At 32.9% G+C, this 23,928-nt stretch overlaps 1 protein-coding gene and 2 non-coding genes across 6 annotated transcripts in view; 1 reads left to right on the plus strand and 2 right to left on the minus strand.

Moving 5' to 3' along the window:
* The window catches only part of LOC106104340, a 271,002-nt gene that overhangs the window by 9,445 nt on the left and 237,629 nt on the right, over positions 1-23,928 (plus strand). For 2 of the 4 annotated variants that reach the window (XM_013284368.1, XM_013284390.1), the window contains exon 1: positions 11,518-11,926. The exons of 1 other annotated variant lie outside the window; for it this stretch is intronic. In XM_013284368.1, the coding sequence (XP_013139822.1) occupies positions 11,889-11,926 (38 nt within the window). In that variant the 5' untranslated portion in view covers positions 11,518-11,888. Of the gene's footprint in view, positions 1-11,517; positions 11,927-23,928 lie in introns of those variants that run through there. One more of the 4 variants, XM_013284382.1, reaches the window with a different exon arrangement.
* Trnae-cuc lies at positions 5,776-5,847 on the minus strand. Its single transcript has one exon. It is a non-coding gene; the product is annotated as a tRNA-Glu (tRNA).
* Positions 6,095-6,165, minus strand: Trnag-gcc. The gene has a single exon. It is a non-coding gene; the product is annotated as a tRNA-Gly (tRNA).

The following is a 23,928-nucleotide window of genomic DNA, read 5'->3' on the forward strand; positions in this document are numbered from 1 at the left end:
AAAAAAAAAAAAAAAAAAAAAAAAAAAAAAAAAAAAAAAAAATATACCGACGAATTGAATACCTCCTTCTTTTGGGAAGTCGGTCAAAAAGGCGTAGTTCACCGATTTGAGAAGCCCTAGGCAACAGATTCGTCTAAATTATTGTAACTTTCTAACTTCATTTTTTATTACGCTCACCTTGAAGTTATTATTGTCCATTGTTGGTAAATAAATGTATATTTTTTGTAAGTCATGAGCATTCAGTCACGACTTGAGATATATAAATAGTTTGTTATATGAAAAAGTTATCAATAGAGTCACTTTATAAAATACCAGCAATTTTTTTATTAAAATTCTTTTTGAAAATTAAAAGACAGACAACAAATTTTATTTATATAGTTATTAGATCCTTTAATCGGTACTAAAACGGTCCCTTAAAGTGGAGTTAAAAAAAAAACTATAGTAAAGTATTCTACCAGGCTATCATAAAACAATTGAGATGTACATAAAGAAGTCTACCTTAGTGTAGATTAAAACATTATTAGGATCACCCTTAAGACTCCAATATTCGAGTAGCATGTCCAAACAATTGATTAATGGCCGGTTTCCCGGCTAAATTTAACCACTCGTTAGTATTTTGGTTCGATACCTTCATTTGTTTTCCTAACTATGTAACTCGAGTTTTACTACGTTGTAACTGAAATCAATTTAACACTTACGAGTCGCTAGGTAATGTTAAATTAAGTGATAACTTCAGAAACCTAGCGTAAGTAAACTCGCAATGAGATATACGGTTCAAGGTAAACTGTAGTTTATTAGTTTGTCGCTGGTTCGTAGTTACGTCACGTTTAATTTTAACCCATCGCTAGTGAGAGGTGAGTTAAGCTTGCTCGGTTGTAATTGTCAGCTCTGTTAATATTGATCAAAGATTAACTACATGTAGAATATAAAAAGCTCGGCTATCTATACTATTATAATAAAGCGTAAACACACACTTCTTTGTTCCCTAAGATGTCAGCAATTACAGCATATATTTGAATAATTCTTTTTTAAAAAGCACTCTACACTTACATCACGCTTTAGGCTATATATTTTTACGCCATTAAACTTAGGGGTAAATATTTTGGACAAAAACCCTAATGTGGGAAAGAGACCATAAGTTGCTGCCAACATCAAGGAAGCAAGGTTGCCATGGTTTGTCATCGTAATGTCATTTTCAGTTGATAATTTGACACATGTAAACAATAAAATAAAATTTCCATAATTTTATGCGGATGAAGTCGCGCGGGACAGCTAGTTTCTATTTTGTGGTAGAATTGGGTTCATTTAATGTAGACAATTGACTAATATGGTTGTTCGCAATATTAATAATTCGCTGTTAATTCTTAAAGAATAAATAAATAACATTTATTTGCTCTGTCTACCTTTCTGTGATGTAGATCTAGTCCTCAAACAGACAATTACTCCTTCAGTTTACTTACCTGATATTTCAATGTTTAAAGATTATAACAATCTTGGGTTTCAAAGTTTTATTTTAACGCTAAAACGTTAGAACTGTTTACAGTTATTTACTTTGTATAATAAAGTTTTTAATTTATTAATTATACTGTAAAGTTTATAGTATGCGGAACGTTCCCACTAATAGATTAGGTAGCACATTTTTATTCAAATTCGTTGGAATTCCATGTAATATGAATAATTTATTGTTTTCATATAACTGTTTAAATAACTAAATATATAAGTTTATGATGAGTATAAAGAAAAGAATGCTAAGGTAACTATCTCAAATATTTATACGTACTATAACTGTTTTTAAAACTTATTGTCCATTGTTTTATAAGCAAAGGTCAGATTTTATGCAGACATCTTTCAAAGTTACGCTAAAATAAATAATACCGCTATGTTACGGGAATCTTATACTCTGAATTATTAATTTTACTTATTAAATAAAGTAAATAATAGCGATTTAATCCGCGTAGAATAAAAAATATAATACAAATAGCCTATGTTACTAATAACGAAGCTTTTCAATGGTGAATCTCGGAATAATACATATGTGCGACTCGAAACGTCAACGATCGAGCTCTTACCGATCGGCTAGATCCTCTGGCCTTGCGAAGGGACGTCAGTTCCCTCTGCGTTTTTACGGCATTTACCACGGGGAGTGTTTCAAACGATTCCTGCCGCCGAGTTTCGTCATCGGACGACACGATCGACCCCCAGGTACCATCCTCACCATCTCGATGGCTGGCATTCCACAACCGTGTGGTTTTCGCGGAACTTTCCGCCCCGCACAGCCGCGTTGTGGAACGGTCTGCCCTCGGCGGTATTTCCAAACCAATGCGACTTAGGGTCCTTCAAGAAGCGAGCCTATCATTTCCTTAAAGGCCGGCAACGCATCTGTAGTTCCACTGGTGTTGCGGATGTCCATAAGCGTCGTTGACCACCTTGGTGTTCACGCCGATCGTTTTCCCCTATTATTATAAAAAAAATTGTCTGGTCTAAATTTAAGTATAGAGGCTTAATATCTATTTAGGACGCTACATATGAAATCTACACTAAGGGACTACTTAATCATCAAATAATTGATTCTGTATGTGTATAAATAAAGTTGTCGTTTCGTTTAACAAATCAAGTGATCATAAATCATGAATATGATAATCTCCTTTATAACTTGTCAGTTATTTATGGATATATTTTCACATTAATTCAAGGTAATGCCGAGCCTGCATTCAATTTACTTATAAAGTGACGAGGAAACTGTAACCTAACCTTAAAAATCAAGATTTCGCTTCCCTACTCTAAACATACATACATTCCAATATCCTTTTTAATTTATCACATTCTTAAACATTATGCAAGAGTTAATTACTAACAAGATATATGTTCCATATTCGAAACATATAATAAAAAAATAATATTTCTGTCTTACTCATCATCCTATCTATCCCACTCTAAGGATTAGAGCACAAAAGCTCCGCAACGATCTATCTGTTGTTTCGCTACTCTTTTATTTCTATCCCTTTCGTTTTCATAGGGAGTAACAAAGATATCATTTTTTACATTTGTTCATTTGTTTTTGTAATAGCAATACAAACAATAACACCTCATGTTACGGCCTCGCACTGTCACGTTGAATTAATGAAGTGACACGAGCGTTGTAATCAAGAGAATTTAATTTCCATTTACGGAATACACAAACATCCGTGTGACGACACGGCTGCGTAATTTGTAACGTTTAGCGTAGTGTTCCACTGTGATATAACAATTTACATTATTCTAGCATCTGTTTTGTCAAAGATTAAAGTGTCATAGTGTAGTACTACGCTTAAACAATTTTCAAGGCAATTTTGAATCGTTTAAAATAACATTTAACTTTACGTTTTTTAAATGTTTGCTAATATGCTAATTTTCGTATACAAAGCGTGATATTACCATTAGCAACAATTTCAAGGATGTATAAGTTTGTGGCCAAGTCAGCCTTGAGTATTGTAGATGAGTTTATTTTTTACTAGCTTTTACCCGCGACTCAGCGTAAATTAAAAAAAATTAACGATAGGTACCTACCTAATTATTGCAAATGCAAATGCGAATACAGCACAACCTTATTTCCTCGTTATGTCAGTCAGCACAAATATAATTTAATGCAATATAACAAAATAATTTACAATAGCTAAATAATCGTAATAGAATATTCGGAAATCTATTTGTGCCTTGCTGACTCAATTTTTAAAACAATCGAGTTAATGTTGACTTGTTTTTAAATGTCACAGTCATAGAAGTGCAGCCAGCCAGTTTTTTTATTTGTTATTAAATAAGTACCTTACGACCGCAACTCCGGCCGTGTGAAAAAAAAAAAAACCAAAGTAGCCTGTGTTCTTCTAGACTATGTGTTTAACATGTTACCGCACCATAGCCAAAAATACAAAAACTTTTATTTACACCAAAACATTATTTTTTAAACTTAGTTACATATTTACCCAAAACTATCGCGATCACATGTCTCTTCTGTGCTTCCTTTTCTTCTTTTGTTTTTTCTATTTTTCTAATAAGTAACTACGCAAACGTCTTGGTAGCCAGTATGCAACCTCTTAGGCTGTATTCTTACCGCTTGTCAGCCAAAGATGTTGTATTTTGCACTGAACACTATGCTCTATTATTTAGATAGATGGCACCTATGCCATCTATCTAAATTTTCGCGTGTTGAGTATTATTAAGAAGTAAGATTATTATTAATTTTAATTACATAACTAAGCAATAAATTACAAACTACTCCACCTCACATGTAAATAGTTGTGAGCATGATTGTATCTCTGATAAAGGCGTGCTCTATTAGGGTAAAAAAATTCCCGGTTGGTGGAAATGTGGGGTAACATGGTAACAGTCGACGATGGGTGACCAACCGTGGTGACGACTCGACTGTAACAATACCGTAAACCGTAAACTTGTTGGTGATTGTTTGAATTTCCTCAGACCCACTTGTTTTGTCGTCGTTACATTTGAGGTTATAATTTTATTAAAATGTAGGTAATGTTACTGTTTTGTTTACGGTTGAGTTACTCCAAAACGGGGAATAGCTAAGCCTGAATTAGTTGAGGTTATTTTTCCTCTAATTTTTATTATGTTACGTATCAGTGTGAGTTCGCCTCTTGTGTACCGAAAATGTCGCATGATAACGAAGTACATGTTAATTTGTATGTTTTATTTGAATTTCAAACAGGTTTTTAAATAATTTTAATCAAATTTATACTATAAACATTGTAGATAAGATTGTAATGTGTCAATCAGCCTAATTTGTGCCGTATTCTCACGGTTTCCCTTCATATCTTAATAGAATTTGAGATGCTCTGATATTTCTGAGCACATTTTACGAGTGTGAAAGTGACATGCGTGTTTTTAATTTTTGAATTTTAAATATTAATGAAGTCGAATTTTTAACGCGTTTTTTATTAACTGCTACACTTATAAGTGTTTAATGGTTACACAAGGCGTTCCTTAGTGGTTATTAAACAGGGTAGAGTATGGGAGTAAGTTATTTTTTTTTTAAATCTTAAAACTACCAATGCTTAAACCTTGTTCGACATATTCGACAAAAAATATTTGCTTTTTGTCAATTTAAAAACGATATTAGAATAAATTCAAACTGCAATAGGTTCTTAGAAGAGACCATTAAGAATTGGCTTAATTCCTACTGTCTAACTGTGATTTGTCACTAGTTATTTTCGTTAGTAGGTGACCAGTTTACATTTACTATGTAGGTCTCATATTTATAACGCAGTATGCGTAACTTCTGTTTAACTGTGACAATATTCTCTCACAAATATTTTAGTCATTAGTAAAGTAAAAAAAAACTCCCAGTTTTCACCTACTGACTGTTCTGTTTTTTTTCTTTCTGCTCTTATCTTTATGGTCTAAGTGTTAATAACCAATAAGCTATCTTAATAATTGAATGGAATATTTCCGTGGATATTAACTGCTGAAGCTCCTTTAAAAATATCGTTGTCCCTGTTTTATTCAATAAAGAAGAAGGGATGACATGATATTTATGTAGATATTTTAACTGCGACAGTTTTAAAGTCAATACAACATAATAAAAGTTTGTACAAACGAATACAAAAGTCAACTGTGTGTTTAACGTGATTTATCAATTTTCATACATTTATGATGGTCATTGACCTATATTTATTACACATGTGTTCTTATCTGTAAGTCCAGTTTACATCAATAGATGGCACTGGAATACATAACAGAATATTAGATACGAAACTAAGGTCACAAACTTTAACAAAAAGAAACTTCCGATACCGGGAATCGAACCCGAGCCTCCTGGGTGAGAGCCAGGTATCCTAGCCACTAGACCATATCGGATGATGCAGTTATGTCGAATTTGTTTGGTTAGATTACTCGAGTTGCCTTTATTATTTTTTTACAATATATTATTATTTATAACAATTTAAACTGTTCATCCTCACACAAATAAATATAAAGCGCTGTGTTTTCTTAGAAATCAAAGAAAAAATATTTCCATAACTTTGGAAATATAATAATTTATTAATGACTGAAAAAAAAATTTAACATAGTTGTAAACAAATAAAACAAAAAGGAAAAAAAGATTTGCATCGACCGGGAATCGAACCCGGGCCGCCCGCGTGGCAGGCGAGCATTCTACCACTGAACCATCGATGCTTGTTAGAATGTTTTAAAAGTTACACCTGAACAATTTTTTTTAGGTTATAATTTAAAAATCAAACATCCTTTACTTTATGGAATTCGATTTCATTAAAAAAATTGAATACGTAGCTGTAAAATGAACGTATAATTTCTTTTAAAGCTAGTATATATACTGGTTAAATAACCTCTATGTTAAGCCCTTGATATAACAACGTATGCCCAGACGACGGTCGGGACTATATCACTGACAGCTTCCCTGAAGTGCCCTTATGTTATGAATGCTTAGCGAACATGCGAGACGCATTAAGGTGTGTATACACTTTCGTGGAACTACAGTTCTGTGAAAAATTAAGACATTTTATTGTCTTTTTATTGAAGAGAATGAGAGAAATTATTATTATTATTATTTATTATATAAGTAATACAAGTGTCACAGCAGCCGAAACCTGCTATAGTACAGGGGCCAAGCACGAAAATTAGCGATAAACTATTCTTAAATTCATCGATGTTATTAGAGATTTGTCGTTAAATATAACTCAAACTTTGTTCTACGTTACGAATACTTTCTCGCAAATTTTCATGCTAGACCTCTCTTTTACAATGAGTGTCCTTTTCACTATAAATATTACGTTTAAAGCCAGTGACAATGTGTACACCGCTTTACTTTAGCTTATTTGCCATCGCCATTACGTCGTTGCGAGCGTCGAACTTGCGACCACATCATGCACGCAGTTTATGCTATTCTATGCTCGCCTGATAATTGTTGACGTTATTTGTTATTTACCTTTTCATTTCTTTACGTTTTACTGAATTTACCAGCATTTTATTACCCAATAGATGAAATCGCCATATCAACAATTTATTTTACAAATTCATCGAAACATACAAATCGAGCTAAGCTAAGTAACATCTATACTATTATAATAAAGCGTAAACACACATTTCCTTGTTGCCTAAGGTGTCAGCAATTACAGCATAATTTTGAATAAATCCTTTTTTGATTAAAAGCCCTACACATACGTCATGCTTTAGGCTATATATTTTCACGCCATTAAACTTAGGAGGTAAATATTTTGGATAAAAACCCTAATGTGGGAAAGACACCATAAGTTGCTGCCAACATCAAGAAAGAAAGATTGCTAAGGTTTGTCATGTCATGTCATTTTGAAATTTGCTATTGATAATTTGACAAATGTAAACAATAAAATGAAATTTTCATAATTTCATGCGGATGAAGCCGCACTGGAACAGCTATTAGGTTATATTTATTACAATTTAATTTCCGCGCGTACGAAGACGCGAGCTACAACTAGTACAAGATATAACATTGAAGTCTGGTAATGGAAACACAATTGTGAATATGTTATGCATTATTTTTGTACCTGCTAAGAATGTGTGTTTTAAGGACGTTTCTCTAGCATTTATGATGTAATCAGAAAACTATGTAGAAACACCGATACTATGGAAACAAACATTAAACAAAGGGTTTCAATAAATAAAATTGTTAAGGATAAGTTATATAATAGTATCCAATGCAAATGATGTAACGAGAATAGATAAAGCTTTGTAAATAAGAGTTTCATTTACATTTTTATCTAACTCAATGTTTTATGAGAGAATTATGTAAAATTATTATAAAAATTGTTCTTCCTTGGCCAATCAACGTTGTGACCTAATTCCGGTCACGTCGGGACGCAATGCCACGGTTCCCGGGTTTCCAGGTCCGGATTCTCCGGAGCACGTCCCTTACTAACCTCATCCATTCGAATTATCTCACTTTCTACTCCCGACTTTCTGCTCGGGAAAGTGTTTCGACGTTTTGACTGTGTTTACTTAAATTACGTTTAAATATCAAATATTCATTTATTATACACCGGTAGAGGTAGATAGAAAGAGATGGATGGATTGCTTGAAAGGTAACATGATCAAAAAGGGAGTGATGACTGAGATGACGTATGATAGAGTTATTTGGAGGACATAAACCTGTTGCGCCGACCGAAGAATAAATAGAACGATGATGATAATTGATTTCTTAAACACCTGAGAGGAAATTAAAAAGTTTCCTTTATAGGTACTTTTTATTAAATAATGAATATTTACAAGACTCGGATACGCGAGTGTTGATCAACAAGGAATTATTCTAAGTTAAGATGGATGGATTTTTTCATTCCGCGTGGATGAAGTCGCGGTATCAGCTAACACAATAAATATACGAAGTACTAGAATAGGCAAAGGTATATATTACAATTTTATTTAAAACTAGGTCGAGAAGCCCCCATAGGGAATGCTGGCTAAGGTTGTCACGCTATGCCGGTATAATTTATGATGCTTCATGACGTAGCAACGGAATTTACTACGAGCACACCTAATTGCTGTAAGTTGTTTTTTTAAATTAGTCCCTTCTACAATCGAAAGAATAGAAAAAAGTAGGACATCGACCAGTTTACAGTAACATTTAAATTTAACTACCAACCAACGTGACGTAACGTTAAGTTTAGGGTTTCCTCCTAATTAAATATGACTTGAAGGTTGAGGTTCAAAGGACCCAAAATATCCAAATATTGACAGCCCTTAAGTCTTAGAAACTACAGTTTCTTGGCTTCGTGTAACCTGACACTCAAGTAATACGACTTGCCAAGAAAAAGCTCTTAAAAGGTTAAGAATTTTTCTATATCAAAGTATAACTAGTTTATTTCCTTTACATACTCTGAGTAAAATAAACTATAGTTAATAATAACGCAAGGAGGTTTTATTCATGTTTGTTCTGTCTCCTTTTGAGTCAACTTAACTAAATGTAGTTCAAACACGCATAAATATAGACCAAGAGACCACGAAGCTGTCTGTTGATTATACTTTGAACTTGGCCATTTACTGGCGAGTAATGCCAGGTAATGCCAGCGCTGGAGGCGATTCCGTGTTGCCATTACGCAAATATCGGGTGTCGAGAGATGTGCTAATTCCTGGTATGTCTGGGAACATTTGTAGCTCGCGGAGATTTGCGCCAATTGGTACATACAGGACTTTATGTTGACTGTCTTTTCAACCTAAGTAAAGTTTAGAATTCTGTGACCCTTAAACTGAAGGAAAAGAAATGATTCTTTCCTTTTCGACTACTACATACCATTCTTCGGCCTAGTAAGCTACTTGTTTATTAAAAAAAGTAATTTTTGCTTTACAAATTTAATTTGGTAGGTTAATTACGAGAAGTCGCACCCAGTAATAAACATGAAAGCCTATTTATGCTAGAGAGCACTTCACTTGTTTTAATTATATATTTCGAAATAGACAAGACAAGAGATTACAACGTTTTAGACCAGTGTTAGTTATTTAGTAAATTATGGGTTATTTCATTGTGGCCTTCTACATATAATAAAATTGGAGTGTCTGTTTGTTTCAAAAGAAAAATTGCAGATTTGCTGGTAACGGAATCGCATTCAAAATTTTTTGGTCTGTCTGTCTGTCAGTGTTTGTTCCTGGTAATCTCTGAAACGGCTGGGCCGATTCCACCGGAATTTCACAGAAGGGTAACTGACATAAACGGGCATATTATAGGCTACTTTTTATTTTAATAATTGCGTGGACGAAGTCGCAGACAACAGCCAGTTGGATAACTTTGTAGAGAATTTGTAGAGAATCTTTCGAATGTTAGAAAATCGTGCTTATTACAAATTACATGTAGCTAGTGAGGGTAGTTTATGAATTATACATGCATCCATCACAATATCATAATCAGTGGTATGGCGGTGCACGACGATGCACTCGGCGTATGCAATGAAAGCCATTAGACAGGGGAGACCAATCCACGGCCCGCGCTAACCAGGATTTATACAGATAACTTTCTTTTTTACAAGAAACTGAATTTCGGCACTTCTATTGATGTTACATAAAAAATTAATGCTGTTGAACCAAACTTATTAGTTTACCTGATACTTTGGTCCCGTTTTTATTGCTTTTTTTTTGCCAAAAACATACTTAAAACTATAAAAAGGCAAATGTCATTTTCCTGTCATAGATGAATAATACTAGTCTTAATAATGTTTATTGACACCTTGTTATTATTTTTCGTACAATGAATATTTACGATCAATGATTGGTGACTCCTGTAAAGACATTATTTACGAAACCGGTCGACCGAGCTCGGAACTCGCGTATTCCCACATTTAATCTTTTTTACCTATATCTCATCTTTTTATGATATTAAGTAATTATCTATTAAATAAAGATTTATTGAACTGAACGATCGAAAGTCTGCAATATTGTTTAACTAAGTACTAAGAACATTCACTAGATCCATGAGATCATTCGTTCAGTCATTCAGAGTTAAACGAATGATTAACCTAATCTTTTATGGTTCGATTCCTTATCGTACATTTATGAAAAGTAAAGCTTAAAAGGAAAACTGAAATTTAAAGTAAAAAAATGCTAGATGTTATATGTCCCTGACATTTATTTTTGTATTGTCCTGTCTGTTCATTGTTACATCTTCGTTAGTTTCCCAAACTAAGTGCAATATGAAGGAACTACATTCGGTACAGTATCGGGCACGTCCGCGAAGTAGAAAGTGGGTCGGGAGTTGTCAGTCCCTCGGGAACAGTTGCCGGCTCGCCGCAGCGAATTGGGCCAGGGCGTAACTCCGCATGCTATATCGATTTTGTTGTAACGAAAGTTCACCTATATCTTGTTGGAACCAGTGTTTGTAATATATCTAGATATTTAAGGTCCATAATTAGTAGATAACTTCTATATTTATCTGCCTCCTGTAATACAGGTTCTCACCTAGCTCATGAGGCAGAGCCTAATGATTATTGTTCAACTGATCGTATTAATAAAATGTTTTTTATTATAAAAAAAATATTATTCTATTTTGTCCCTGGTACTCCTATTCAAGAGATACCTATTCTAAAGGTACTTAGGACTAGAAACTCATCAGTTTTCAAGTTCTAGTCCCAATATCTATTTATGAAGTTTTACTATCTTAGAATCAGAGTTGGATAGAACTTTCTCTTTGTCAAAGATTTTTTTAAATTACCTTAACTTTTAGCAAAGCCCCCTGGTTTGATTAGTGAGTTTCGTTCATTATAATTAAGATTTCAAACATAACCTACCTTTCATTTACTTCGTTATTCATTTATAACCATTATCAATCAATTGCCTTATTCCGCACTAAGATTAGTGTCAAAATGAATTAGATAATCGATATTGCGAAGCGAAATTATTGTCGGTGTCGCAAATCAGTGTGCGACGGGTCCATTCAGGTCTGCGGCCGCTGCGCTGGTGCGAAGCGGTTGACATCTAAAATTTATTAATACGAAGCAACAGGGGCATAGATCCCAACCCAGCTGCATACTGCAAGCGGGAGTCATGAGCCCATGAGCCGCACAGTCGCCTTGCAGCGCGCGCTCGGGGCACTTGTGTATCGCGTTATTACGTCGCGTCTCTACATTTATTTTGTTAATTCGATTTCCGTTATTAACTAAATATCCTGCATTCACGTTCATATTGACTGTGTCGTATTCGAAACGTCAATTCTATTTTCGAATTTGGAACGCCGTGTTTGTTTGTAAACAGTGATGGGGTGATTTTATATTTGGAATACTTTCCGACTTACGCCCCGAGCATAGACAAGTTTTGAGTTTTTAAAGTGATTTTGACGAATAAAGTATAGTGAAAATTGTGGTTCGGAAGGAAATTATCTTTTTGTTTTGTGCCAGTGATGTGATTTAGTGGATACTTTCAATATGTTTGGAGTTTTCATTCGGAGGTGGAAACCAAAAAGGTGGGTTTTGCTAATCATCAAATAGATTATTTTATTCAATTATAGTTGTCACTTATGGATATTAATTATTAACTTTTTTTTTGTTGCTAGTTCAAATAATTAGAATTTAAAACCCAGAACTATTTAAAAAAATGCGATGCTTTAATTATAATTTAAACACGTAAAATAAAATAATTTGATAAAAAAATATACAAATTCATTTACATACACGGATTTTACTACAATCTTGCATATCTTTGTGATCAGGTCGTTCGCATTTGAATTTAATTAACATTAATTAATTATAAATTAAATTAAATTAAATAAAAACACGTATTTTGAAATAACTGTATTTTATAAATTAACAAGAAAATAAGTTCAATGACTTTTGTATCTAAAATTTGCTAGTTGGGTGCACTTTGGCCCTAAAAATAATCGCCTCTACAAACTATGTACTCTGTCACTATAATGCTTGGATTACATATGGCCAGTAGGTCCTAACATCTACGCTGGCGTACAACTGGCATGCGAGACTGTCCGACTATACTGGCCAAATGTTCACTAGGCTTTATTTGCAATTTAGTAAACATTTTATCTATAATCTATGTGCATGTTCTAAAAGTTTCAAACCTCTCAAAAACTTTAAAAAGTGAATTCAAGAACTGATTGTCTTCTAGAGAAATAATTTGATATAGAGGCGTTTTGACTTGACATTTATTTCGTTACTTAATCAAGATATGTACAAACATAACTCATATTGTTAGCTGTAATAAGTGACGTAATAAGTAACCAGTGACACCTATACGTGCTTTATCGCGACCCTAAAATCGGATGCGACTATGAATGTTGTTCTAAGAAATCATAAACTGTGTGAGATCGCTACTTCGTGTGAGGTTGCCCTTTAATTTTGATTGCTCCTATGTATATTTATCTGAACGAATATATGTTCGTTGGAAAAATAAAAAGTATAAACACGCAGAGAAATAAAAAAAAAACTTCAGAATTCATTTCTATCATTATTTATATACACTGGATTTATTTCTTGTATTTTATTGCATTTTACATAAGCTATTATCAAATATTAATTACTAGCTGTTCCCGAGCGACTTCATCCGCATGAAATTATGGAAATTTTAATTTATTGTTTACATTTGTCAAATTATCAATTGCATATGTGAAAATGACATGACATGACAAACCTTGGCAATCTTGCTTCCTTGATGTTGGCAGCAACTTATGGTCTCTTTCCCACATTTGGTTTTTATCCAAAATATCTGACTCCTAAGTTTAATAGCGTGAAAATATATAGCCTAAAGCGTGACGTAAGTGTAGTGCTTTTTATTAAATAAGGAATTATTCAAAAATATGCTGTAATTGCTGACATCTTAGGCAACAAAGAAGTGTGTGTTTACGCTTTATTATAATAGTATAGATTAGGTTGATAGAAAGTCGTACAATATCTTCACAAGTACTGTCGATTAGAAAGCGATTGCTTAATTTGTTACACGTGGGAGATTCAACTTATGTCACTTACAGTACCTTGGCTCTTAAGTCTGAGAGCAGAATATATTTTTTTAAATCTAATAAATTACAATAGCAAATGTTTAGTTAAAACTGTATACGATCCGATTTAGAATCACACGTAGAAAGATAATGATATGTGCATAATAACATGAAACTAACATAGTATTATGAATCTATTTATTATATGGAATTTAAAAAAAGTAAGTAGCCCATGTGTTCTTCCAGAATATGCTCTACATCTATGCTAAATTTCATCGATAACTGTTATGCCGTTAAACACAACTCTAACAAACATTCATCCATCTAAATTTTCGCATTTATAATATTAGTAAGATAGTGAGATATCTCGACTTATCTAGTCATGTTATTGTTAACTTCACTTTCTTAACTACGACTGTCTCATATCAGATATTCGTGATTATGTAAGCCTTTTAAGATAATAACCTGCACATAGTAAAAACTTCAATCGTAAAAGTTACACACACTGATTGCATGTATAAATCGGGACGCATTTGAACGTCCTTCTGTCCAATTAAACATCGTTACTCATTCCATCATCAAGCTATAAAGTGTCTATGGTCGTCTAGTGTTGTAAACTGTCGATAGCTATCGATATTACTCAACTCGCAACGAAAATGATCGAGCATTCGCAATCGATGTTAAGTTTATTGAATGCAATAATGTTTACTTTTGAAATGAAGCAAATGGTACGTGATGTTAAGAGGGAGCGGTTAATGAGTTATTTTGGTTCCGTATATTCACAGTGTGTTCTCATAATCTGTAAATTGTGCGTTATCTAAGTTATATCAGCTGAGCCTTTTCCTTTTGGCCAAGAATTTTTATCTTTATTGTTTTTTCAGTAATAATTGTAAGTTGTGTTCTTTTAATTTTTTTGGTCAATAGTGTTTTATTTTTTTTTTTATAGTTTGAATTTCAAATCAGACCTTGAGATTGGAGTTTTAAAACTAAGTTTAGTAAGGCGATAGGCTGAACATTTGTCTCGTTTAGGAGAAAAACTATTCCGATTTTTTTTTAGCTTATAGGGTTTGAATTCCAGGTTCCAAGGACATCTTTATTTTGATTTCCTTTCCGTGTGTTTGTGTCTACCGTTCACGGAACCCTTGTAGTGCGGTGCTAATTGCTCGATAATTACAAAGTGGGTGTACAGCGTTAAGAAAGTTTCCAAACGCGAGCGTGTAGTTTCACGAACGTAAATGAAATTGTCGGAGAAGGTGCAATGTGGAGTTGTAACGTAAAGTTACTGAAGCATACGTTTCCATTTATTAGTAGAAAAATGATGAAATACATAACTTATTACAGGCATTGATAATGGTTTAGACTGTCAAACATTTTCTATTAATTATACGAACAGTCGGAATTTTAAAAAAAATAACAATGTCTACGAGAAACTGTTTGAAGGGGAGAAATTTACGCTACACATTACTCTAAGCATGAAAAGTAACATTATCGTTTGAATGCTTTTATAGCATCCTAAAAATGTTTCTAAAAATATTTATTCTATTCTACTTTTCTTACCAGAAGTGTGGAGTCACATCACTTGTACAAGTCTCTTCCCAATTCTGTACTTTCCCTGGTAACAGTATTTATACCTACTAAGTAATATAAGACAGAAAATTGTCTAATACCTTTTAATACTGTGTTCATGAATAGTGAGAAATCACGGAAAGGGTGGGCGTACCGGTCCGTAAGTAGTACCTAGCCTTAATGCTACAATTACATGTGTCAGGATATGAGGATTACGTACCGTAACTATATGTAATGACTACTTTTCAAAGCGGTAATATTTTTAGAAACATGTTCATTTTCCTGACGTTGTACAGTCGCGGAGTTCTGCAGTGTGACATGTAAGGAAAGTCTGTTTTTTTGCAGCGAGACGAACTCCAAACTTCTTACAAATAAGCTATTAGATATCAATGGCGTAAACGACCGAATAATATTAAAAATGCCATGTATCACTAATAAATATTTTTTCGCACACACATTTAAAAGCGGCGTCGTTTGTTTCTTATCGTTGTTTTAACATGTTCAAACGATTGTAGATTTTAAGATGGAACACCGCCAGTTTCCCCGAGTGTATATTATGGTGATTTTTTAACTAATGGATGGCATAATGTTACAACATTGGATACAGGATGTGATGCTATGACACGTAGATTGTAAATAGTGTTTTAAACAGTTGAATTGACGGCAAAACAATCGACAATCGCACAACAGTTGTGCGATAGTTTTTCATAGTAAAAGATGTGTGCCCGCTTATGATTACTATATTTTTGCATCATAGAATTTAAAAATTAGTTGTCACTATTGCCGTGAAAATAGGAACTAGATGTACATGCTAATGACGTCTACTCATGATGGTGGTTCGGATAGAACTGGATTGACAGTTGACAGTGTTGCCACCATAGACATATAACAGTAGGCATTACGTAATTCCATATTTATTCTAACCGTTTGTTGCAATTAAATTGTCTTAACATAGTTATATCTTAAAGTTATTGTCTGTCCTTTTAGATTATATCACTTTGAAGATACGTCGGTCTTTCTACACGTTCTTCCAACTGCCGTATCTTTGATTTCTAACATAATGTGATGATTTTATTCTTTAAGACCTAATGTCACCGTGTCCTGTGTAATGAATATACTGGCTACTTTTATTTTCAACTTCTAGTTGTCGGATGTGCGCAGACCTAAACCAGTTCCTTGAATACAAAAAGCGGCTTCTCTGGACCGCTAACATTTGACGCAGGCGACACTTGCACGGAGACTGAGATTTACACATAAATTAGAAGCTATGAAATAGGAAGTAGAACTTTGAAGAAATTATTCTTATAAAAATCTACTACATAGAAAAACTAAATTGCAGTTCTCTCTTCGTATCGTGTCTATAAACTCTATGAAAGAAAGAGACATAGCATTTTCTCCCTCTTTTGTTATTACACTGCCGTAAAAAACAATGTCACAACTTAACAATAGCAACTGCATTTTTTTCTCTTTTGCACCTTTTTTCTCTAATGGCGGTAGTATGTATTTACAATTAAGGACGAAATCCAGTCAATCAGAAGACTAGTAATATATACTCTCATGCAGACTATTACTAGCAGGCAAATTACGATATCTAAATAAAAAGGTAAATTATAAAGATTGGCGTCTGTCTGCAGAATGCAAGGCATGGCAAATATGAAAGGTCCTTACGTTGTCCCGCTTTGAAATTTCTCCGCGCGTTTTAATGTAATTTGCAGTTTTTACTCCGACCGCTATTGCCACTGGCGACTGCAGTAACTTCTTTGTTTAGTTATGCTTTTGTTTTTCTTTGTTAGGGTCATGTTCTTTCTTCATTTCATAGTAGTGGAACAATTATAATCATATTAATATTATAAATCTACCTCGTATATCTCGAAAACATCAATTGAACTCGATAAAATTGGAAATGTAGGACATAGTCTGGAATAACACAAACGCTACTAACGATTTTTTTTTAATCTCACGCGGACAGTGTTGCAGGCGTAAGGTAGTATAGTAAATAGACATAAAAGTGGTATAATAATCTGAATAGAGTACTTCAAATTTACGTTTCTTTCTACGCGTGAGAAGAATTTTCTATAAAATATGGTAAAGACCATTTTCTTTGTGTTGGAGTCTTCTGAATTACGTTCAATCCGTGAAAAGGAGCGCGCTTGCGCACGTAAGTTAAATGTATGGAAATGTCACGTAAACGATTGAAGTTAATAAGTTGACATTGTTTTAACTGGAACGAGAAATTGTTACAAGGCGCCTTTCTTTAATTGTTGCTATGCAATTTAGAGTAATGCACTAATGGGCTTAAAAGGCATAAATCGTTTAATAAAATAAAATAAAAATGTTTCTCTTTGCATATAATATGATAATGTATACGTGGTTCATAATTATTATTTTAAAAAATACAGATTTTTTTAATTTAAGAATTTTATATTTGATTTATTCTCCGCATGATTTCATTATTGCCAATTTAAAACAACTGTAAAAATGCATACTTGTATAAGTTTAAAAGCGTGTACAAAATTTCTCGATCTTTTGGGCATTTCATTCATAATAATTGCATTCATTAAAAACTCGTAAACATCGTAAAGTATTCAATGTGCTAACGTATGTTTTCACTTACGAATTACGAATACAAAAGCGTATTTCCATCTCTTTTACTCCCTCTGAACAAATTGAAATGACATGATGTTATTGTATTATTGTTTCGGCACTGGAAACTCAGATATTATGCACGACGCCGGAATTTTCGATCCGTAGAAAGTGAGTTGGCATGCGGCCAAAAACACGTCTACTTTAGGCGTGACTCTTGACTTGCCGCGAGATTTTTGTTGAACTAAAACGAGATGTACTGATAAAAATACGTTTTGAAAACTCCATATCTATCCTCTTTTTTTATTTTAACGTTAATGATTTATAATAATGAGTTCGTTATATTTTGAAAATTAAATCTCTGAATTCATTTGTTTCGTTATTCGAAATTTGTTTTCGTACATTAATGTTCTGCAAAACAATTAGTAGCTACAAAATTAAGTGAAAGAGACAGCAATAATAAGCTATACCAAATGTTATTCGCTATCCCTTTCTACCACACAACAAAGTCTTATTAACTAATTTCAAGGAAACGTGTCTCGAATATAAACTAACGATACTGACTGCCAGTGTATTATATATTTTTTAAAAACTATAACCGAACTGTGTACTTTTTTTTCAATTCTAACCTAATTATCTACGATTAAGTGTTAAATTAACATTAAAATCTTGTTAAATATTGAAATTAAGCCAGTAAATATTAATAAATCCACAGATAAAAAATAAGATACATTAATAATCATATTTTATTGTATAATAGAATAATTTTACATTGTAATAGTGTTTTATGTACCATAACCTCAACGTAATCTCTTTCCTGCATTCAGTAAGTGCTTGCAATTAATGTAATATTTAAAAGGGGCGAAGATTTTTTTTAATTATAAATGCGTGCCAGTAATTATATGACTTCTCGAGTTATCGTTAACCCAGGTAATTGCCGGATAAAACAAATTACGTTCGCTTATCGTAACTTGAAAGTGCTTTCTTTGACGTTGTTTAATTGTCAGATAGGGTGACATTTACAATGTACAGTAGGGGAAATACGCGGTGGTCCACGGTATTAATGAAATACGAACTTTCGTTGTAAATGCAATATTTATAAATCTTTTTGTCGTTGTAAACATGAATTACGCGTTATTGACTTAGACCCTGAGTTTATATGGTTCTGATATACAAAACAATATAAAAGCGATATCAAAGATCGTATATCTAAAACACATTACGTAATCAAATACTTAAATATGCAAAGTAATCTTAATAGCATTTTATACATTATTATTTTTTTGTATTGAACATTTTTTATCGACAAATGTTCTAATAGTACTTCGATGTAGGACAGATATGAATGGTGCAGTTTTTTTCATGTTATACATATGTTATTGTATAATAACAATTGGATATGGCTCATAGTGACGGTACAATTTTATAACAGAACTAGTTTTCGCCCGCGACTCTGTCCACGCGGAATTTAAAAGAAGTGAGTAGCCTATGTGTTCTTACCGACTATCTCTACCAAATTTAATGGAAATCTGTTCAGCCGTTTAGACTACAAACTCTAACAAACATCCATACAAACTTTCGCATTTATAATATTAGTATGATGTATACTTTACAATTTTTATTTATTAGTAAAAATAAAAATATTTAACAAAGCAAATAACGTTTTTGCGGCATTGTATATTTCCAGTTCACAGGTCTCGGTGTGCGAATCGCCTTAAATAGCATAATGGAACGTAAACTATAGTTCGTAGGGTTGCCCGTGCGAGAATTTTTGTTTTGTCCGCTTTTTAAAAAATAACCGTTAATTTTACCGTTATTTGTTGATTCCGTGATACGCTTGATCTACTGTTTTTGAACAGTCGTAAGATGTAAAATTACTATAGTAAATTGTTTATTACAATTACATACAATTTAACAAATTGACAATTACAATGTTTCTAAAAATGTTTAACTTTTTTTAATACAACGCACATTTCGTTTCTACATAAAAATCATATTAAAGTAATTAATACTTCAATTTTACTACTCTATTGTATTAGCAATAAGGGTGGTTTTTGCTTATTCGAGATTTTGGCAATTTGCCAAACATTACGTTTACATCATGTGTCTAGTATAAACAGATCCACGATTTTCACTTTGATAGTACAAAATTAATTGTGTTCTCTATACAATAAAGGTCAACTTTTATTGGTCTTGTTTGTTTATGTGATAAACAGATAATCTATTATTCCATTTGGTGTTTATATTACATTTTATTATATTAATAAATTATATCCATAGTAAAGAACAATATTGTTTTCATTTTTGGGAATATTTTGCGATATTACGCCATTAATTAGTATTTGAAACTGAATGTAATGTCTTTGTTTTAGGCTATCCCACAGAATATAAATTAATATTTTATAATTCTTTATAGAAGAAAAATTTGTATTTTTGTATATATTGAAATAACTCAAAAACTACTGGACAGATTTTAAAAATTCTTTCACCGTTAGAAAGGTAATTTATTTGCGAGTAACATAGGCTATATTTTCTTAAAGAATGAAATAGCATATAATGTACAAAAAATCCGTTATTATGAATGTTCTTTGTTGTCACCTTGTTTTTAAATCTTCCTTAGCGACTTCTATAAAGTTGTGAATGTAGTAGACGAGTATAATTTATTAATGTAGGGCAATCTCTGTGGCATTAATAAGCTGTGCGGAGGTGTCCGTACGTGCGAGACGGATCTTTAGAGAGCGTAGTGTTCGCGTTATATGAATTATTCCGTATTTAATTGAGGGTAATTTCTTTTCTGCTTACTTGTACTGTATAGTACGTTTTTCCGAGTTATAAAAAAACGAGTAAAACTGTACTGTGTAGTTGGAAAATGTTGATGGCTAATACCTCATACTACGTATTATGTTCAATAGTATACAAGTTTCTACTACGACTCTTCACTCATCATCGTCATCTCCCTTGCCTTATCCTACTCCCGTAGGGTGGGCGCACCGGGTTTTCGTCCTCCAAAAGACTCTATCATTTGTCATCTCAGTCATCACTCCCTTCTTGATCATGTCACCTTTCACGCAATCCATCCATCTCTTTCTAGGTCTACCTCTACCGATGTACCCCTCCATATTCATAACTAACGTCCGTCTTGTTACATGCGATTCATCCCTTCTCTTAACATGCCCATACCACTCTAACCTTTTACTCCTTATTTTCTCAACCACTGGGGCTACTCTCAAACTTCCTCTAATATACTCATTTCGTATCTTATCCCCAACGACTACGACTCTTCACTATAAGTATAAATCAATGTCGTGTCACGCTGTCTGTCTGTCCTTATGTATGCTTATAATTTTGAAAATAAGCAAGGGATTTTGATGCAGTTTTTTTATATATATAATATTGAAATAAATCAAAAACTTACCGATTTTAAATTTTTTTCACCATTCAAAAGCTACATTATCAGTTAGTAACATAGGCTATATATTTTATTATTTTTTTAATTACACTGGGATGAAGTCGCAAAGAAACATATTTGCGTATCAGCATTGGACCCGTGTGTATAATTAACCGCAAAATAGATAACTAGGTGTCAAGTAACGCCAGAATAATCGAGTTATATCAACATCGGGACGTGTTACCTAACTAACCGGTGTGAGGCAATGTTAGACATAATCTAGCCTAGATATTATATTTGCATACGATCGATCGGACGTCGATTCGCCGCTCGATTTGGCTCCAACCCGATCATGTCTAGTACTCGATGTTGCGACATCGAACGATTGATACATAAAATCGATTCTTGCGAGAATTTATCGATGTGAACTAATAAAGTCATTGCGCTGTTGGAATTCCTATTAAAATTGGATAGGTAGACGCTAATGATACTGTCCCTTCAGTTTCTACATCGATCTTAATCGTAATAAATGATATTTTGATATAAAAACAACTAGCAAATGTCCGCCAATTCCTTTACTAGAAATTAAAAAAATATTTTATACTAGTTGTTGCTTGCGACTTCAACCGCGTGAAATTAAAATATGTTTTTAAAAGACATAGCCTATGTTACTCATAGATAAATTACCTTTTTAAGGGTGAAGGAATTTTTAAAATCGGCCCAGTAGTTGTTGAGTTTTTTCAATACACACAAAAAACAAAAATACAAATCTTTCCTCTTCTATATTAGTATAGATTTATTGTTCCTTTATCCTTTAATCTCGACAAATTGTACAAAATGCAAGAATTTAGTTAGTACCGGAAATGATAGGTTTAAAAAAATTGAGACATGTTTGGTGTAGTTGTTGCAGCAATGGAAACTTGTAATCTGCATTACTTGTCCTTGACGTATATCTTTGCATCACGAAATACATTACACCGACAGTCTGCGCAATCTCGCGTAAACGAAGCCTCTCCAAGCCTTTTAGAGTTTTGGAAACATGCATGCCATATGCTCCCTAACATGTCACCTTGAAGTTTGAAGGCTATAGTTACCATAATTATTACGCAATATAGAACTTTATGGCTGTGGTATAAGGTATTAATTGTCGTCCATAAAGATCATATCTGTTTGGATAGTGAGAGATGGCATGTTTTTTTACATGTTTTGTAACAATGGAAACCTACTGTGATACCTATGTTTTACACGTGTACGTTGAGAATTCTTAACTGCCGGAAAATGCAAGCATGCCAGGTGATTGGCAAATGGCAATAGAATGCTATACACAGGTCTCGACCTTGGCAATGCAATAAGTTCTTGAACCATACCGAATGCTTGCCAAATGCATGCCAAATTGAAGTCTCTACGTGCCAAACAGGGCAATGATATCTTTTCTACATTTACTTTTTAAACGAAGATTTATAGACAGTTTTTGTCTTCATAAAAACAAAACGATAAATAAACCAACGAGTAAAAAAGTAATTGATGCTAAATTTTGACGCCAAAGATGGTATATCTCTTACATCTATTTCTTTACTAATAAAGAGAATTTTTTTTTTGTACGTATTGACATAACTCAGAAAATACTGGGCCGATTTAAAAAAATTCTTTCACCAATAGAAAGGTCATTTATCTGTAAGTAACATAGTCTATATCTTTTATTAATTTTTTAATTTTACGGAGACGAAATCGCGAGTAACAGCTAGTTTAGATATTATCAAAAGGGTAAAAACAATAATTCTTAACACAAGATAATCTTTAAATTATTACATTATTTTATTCGAAGTAAAACGAGACATTTTTAGCATTATCGGAAGTAATATTTCACGAAGAGCAACAAAGCGAATCGCGAGACCACCGTGAAGATTTTAAGTGGCTGTTTGGATAAATGATATATTTAAGCCTCAAACGGATATAAATTATGGCAAACAGTAAACGAAACGACACGTGGATAGTTTGTTTGTCCATTTCGTTTGTAAATCTTTAAATTAAACTAGAAAATACATCAAAAATCATTTCAACTTTTTTTTTATTCTTTTTTTTTCAGTCAGTTCCTGTATTAATAGTCATGCTTTATCTTCAAAACAAAAAACTTAGCATTTCACTTCGATAGAGTGCATAGTAAATTATTCACGTTTTAATTAAAATCTTCATTAAAGCTCTTACTGGATTTTTTTTCTTTAAACTGCAACTATGGCTTCAAGAGGATTTGAATATCCGTGGGATACAAGTTACCATGTAACCGTTGGTTTACACTGTTGCAAAATTCACACAAAAACATATTCGTATCTTAGTTTTTTTTGGAGTGAATTAACGAGAGAATATTTTTTTTAAGCATTAGAAGTACACTGTTAGATAAATATTTTCCATACAAATTAAGTTGATTTGAAGCAATTATAATTATAATTTCTTATGAAGATGCTTTGTGTTATAATTACTTCTATATTTGCTTACAATGTCACGGCTTGGCGTCAGATTGTGCAAACGTTTTATTATCTTTATTTCCACGTTATTCAAGTATTTAGTCATTGAAATCTAGGTAATATAGCTAATATGAATGGATAATTAACTTACGTATTGTTTAATACGTAATTGATTTAAAAACAACAATTACCGAACTATATCTCCTATATATCTTAAAATGTACAAAAAAATAAAGCATGTTACTCCTTGATAACGTAGCTTTTTAACGGTGAAAACATTTTTGAAATCAGCCCAGTAGTTTAAACTAATTCAAAATTGTCAATAAACCTAAGGTGTGTATCAGGCATAAGAATGATTAAAAAGAATGATTTGAACCACAATAACGACATAGTGAATGATTATCACGTACGGATTACATTGTCCGTTCAACAATTGAACCAAGGGTTTAGAAGCCACACAAAGGAGATTGTCAAAGTTGCGGTTAGTCGCGGTGAATCCCTTCTGTATATTGTTTACTCGT

This window comes from Papilio polytes, unplaced genomic scaffold (assembly GCF_000836215.1).
Source record: "Papilio polytes unplaced genomic scaffold, Ppol_1.0 DF824270.1, whole genome shotgun sequence".
In the NCBI taxonomy this organism is placed as follows: Eukaryota; Metazoa; Arthropoda; class Insecta; order Lepidoptera; family Papilionidae; genus Papilio; species Papilio polytes.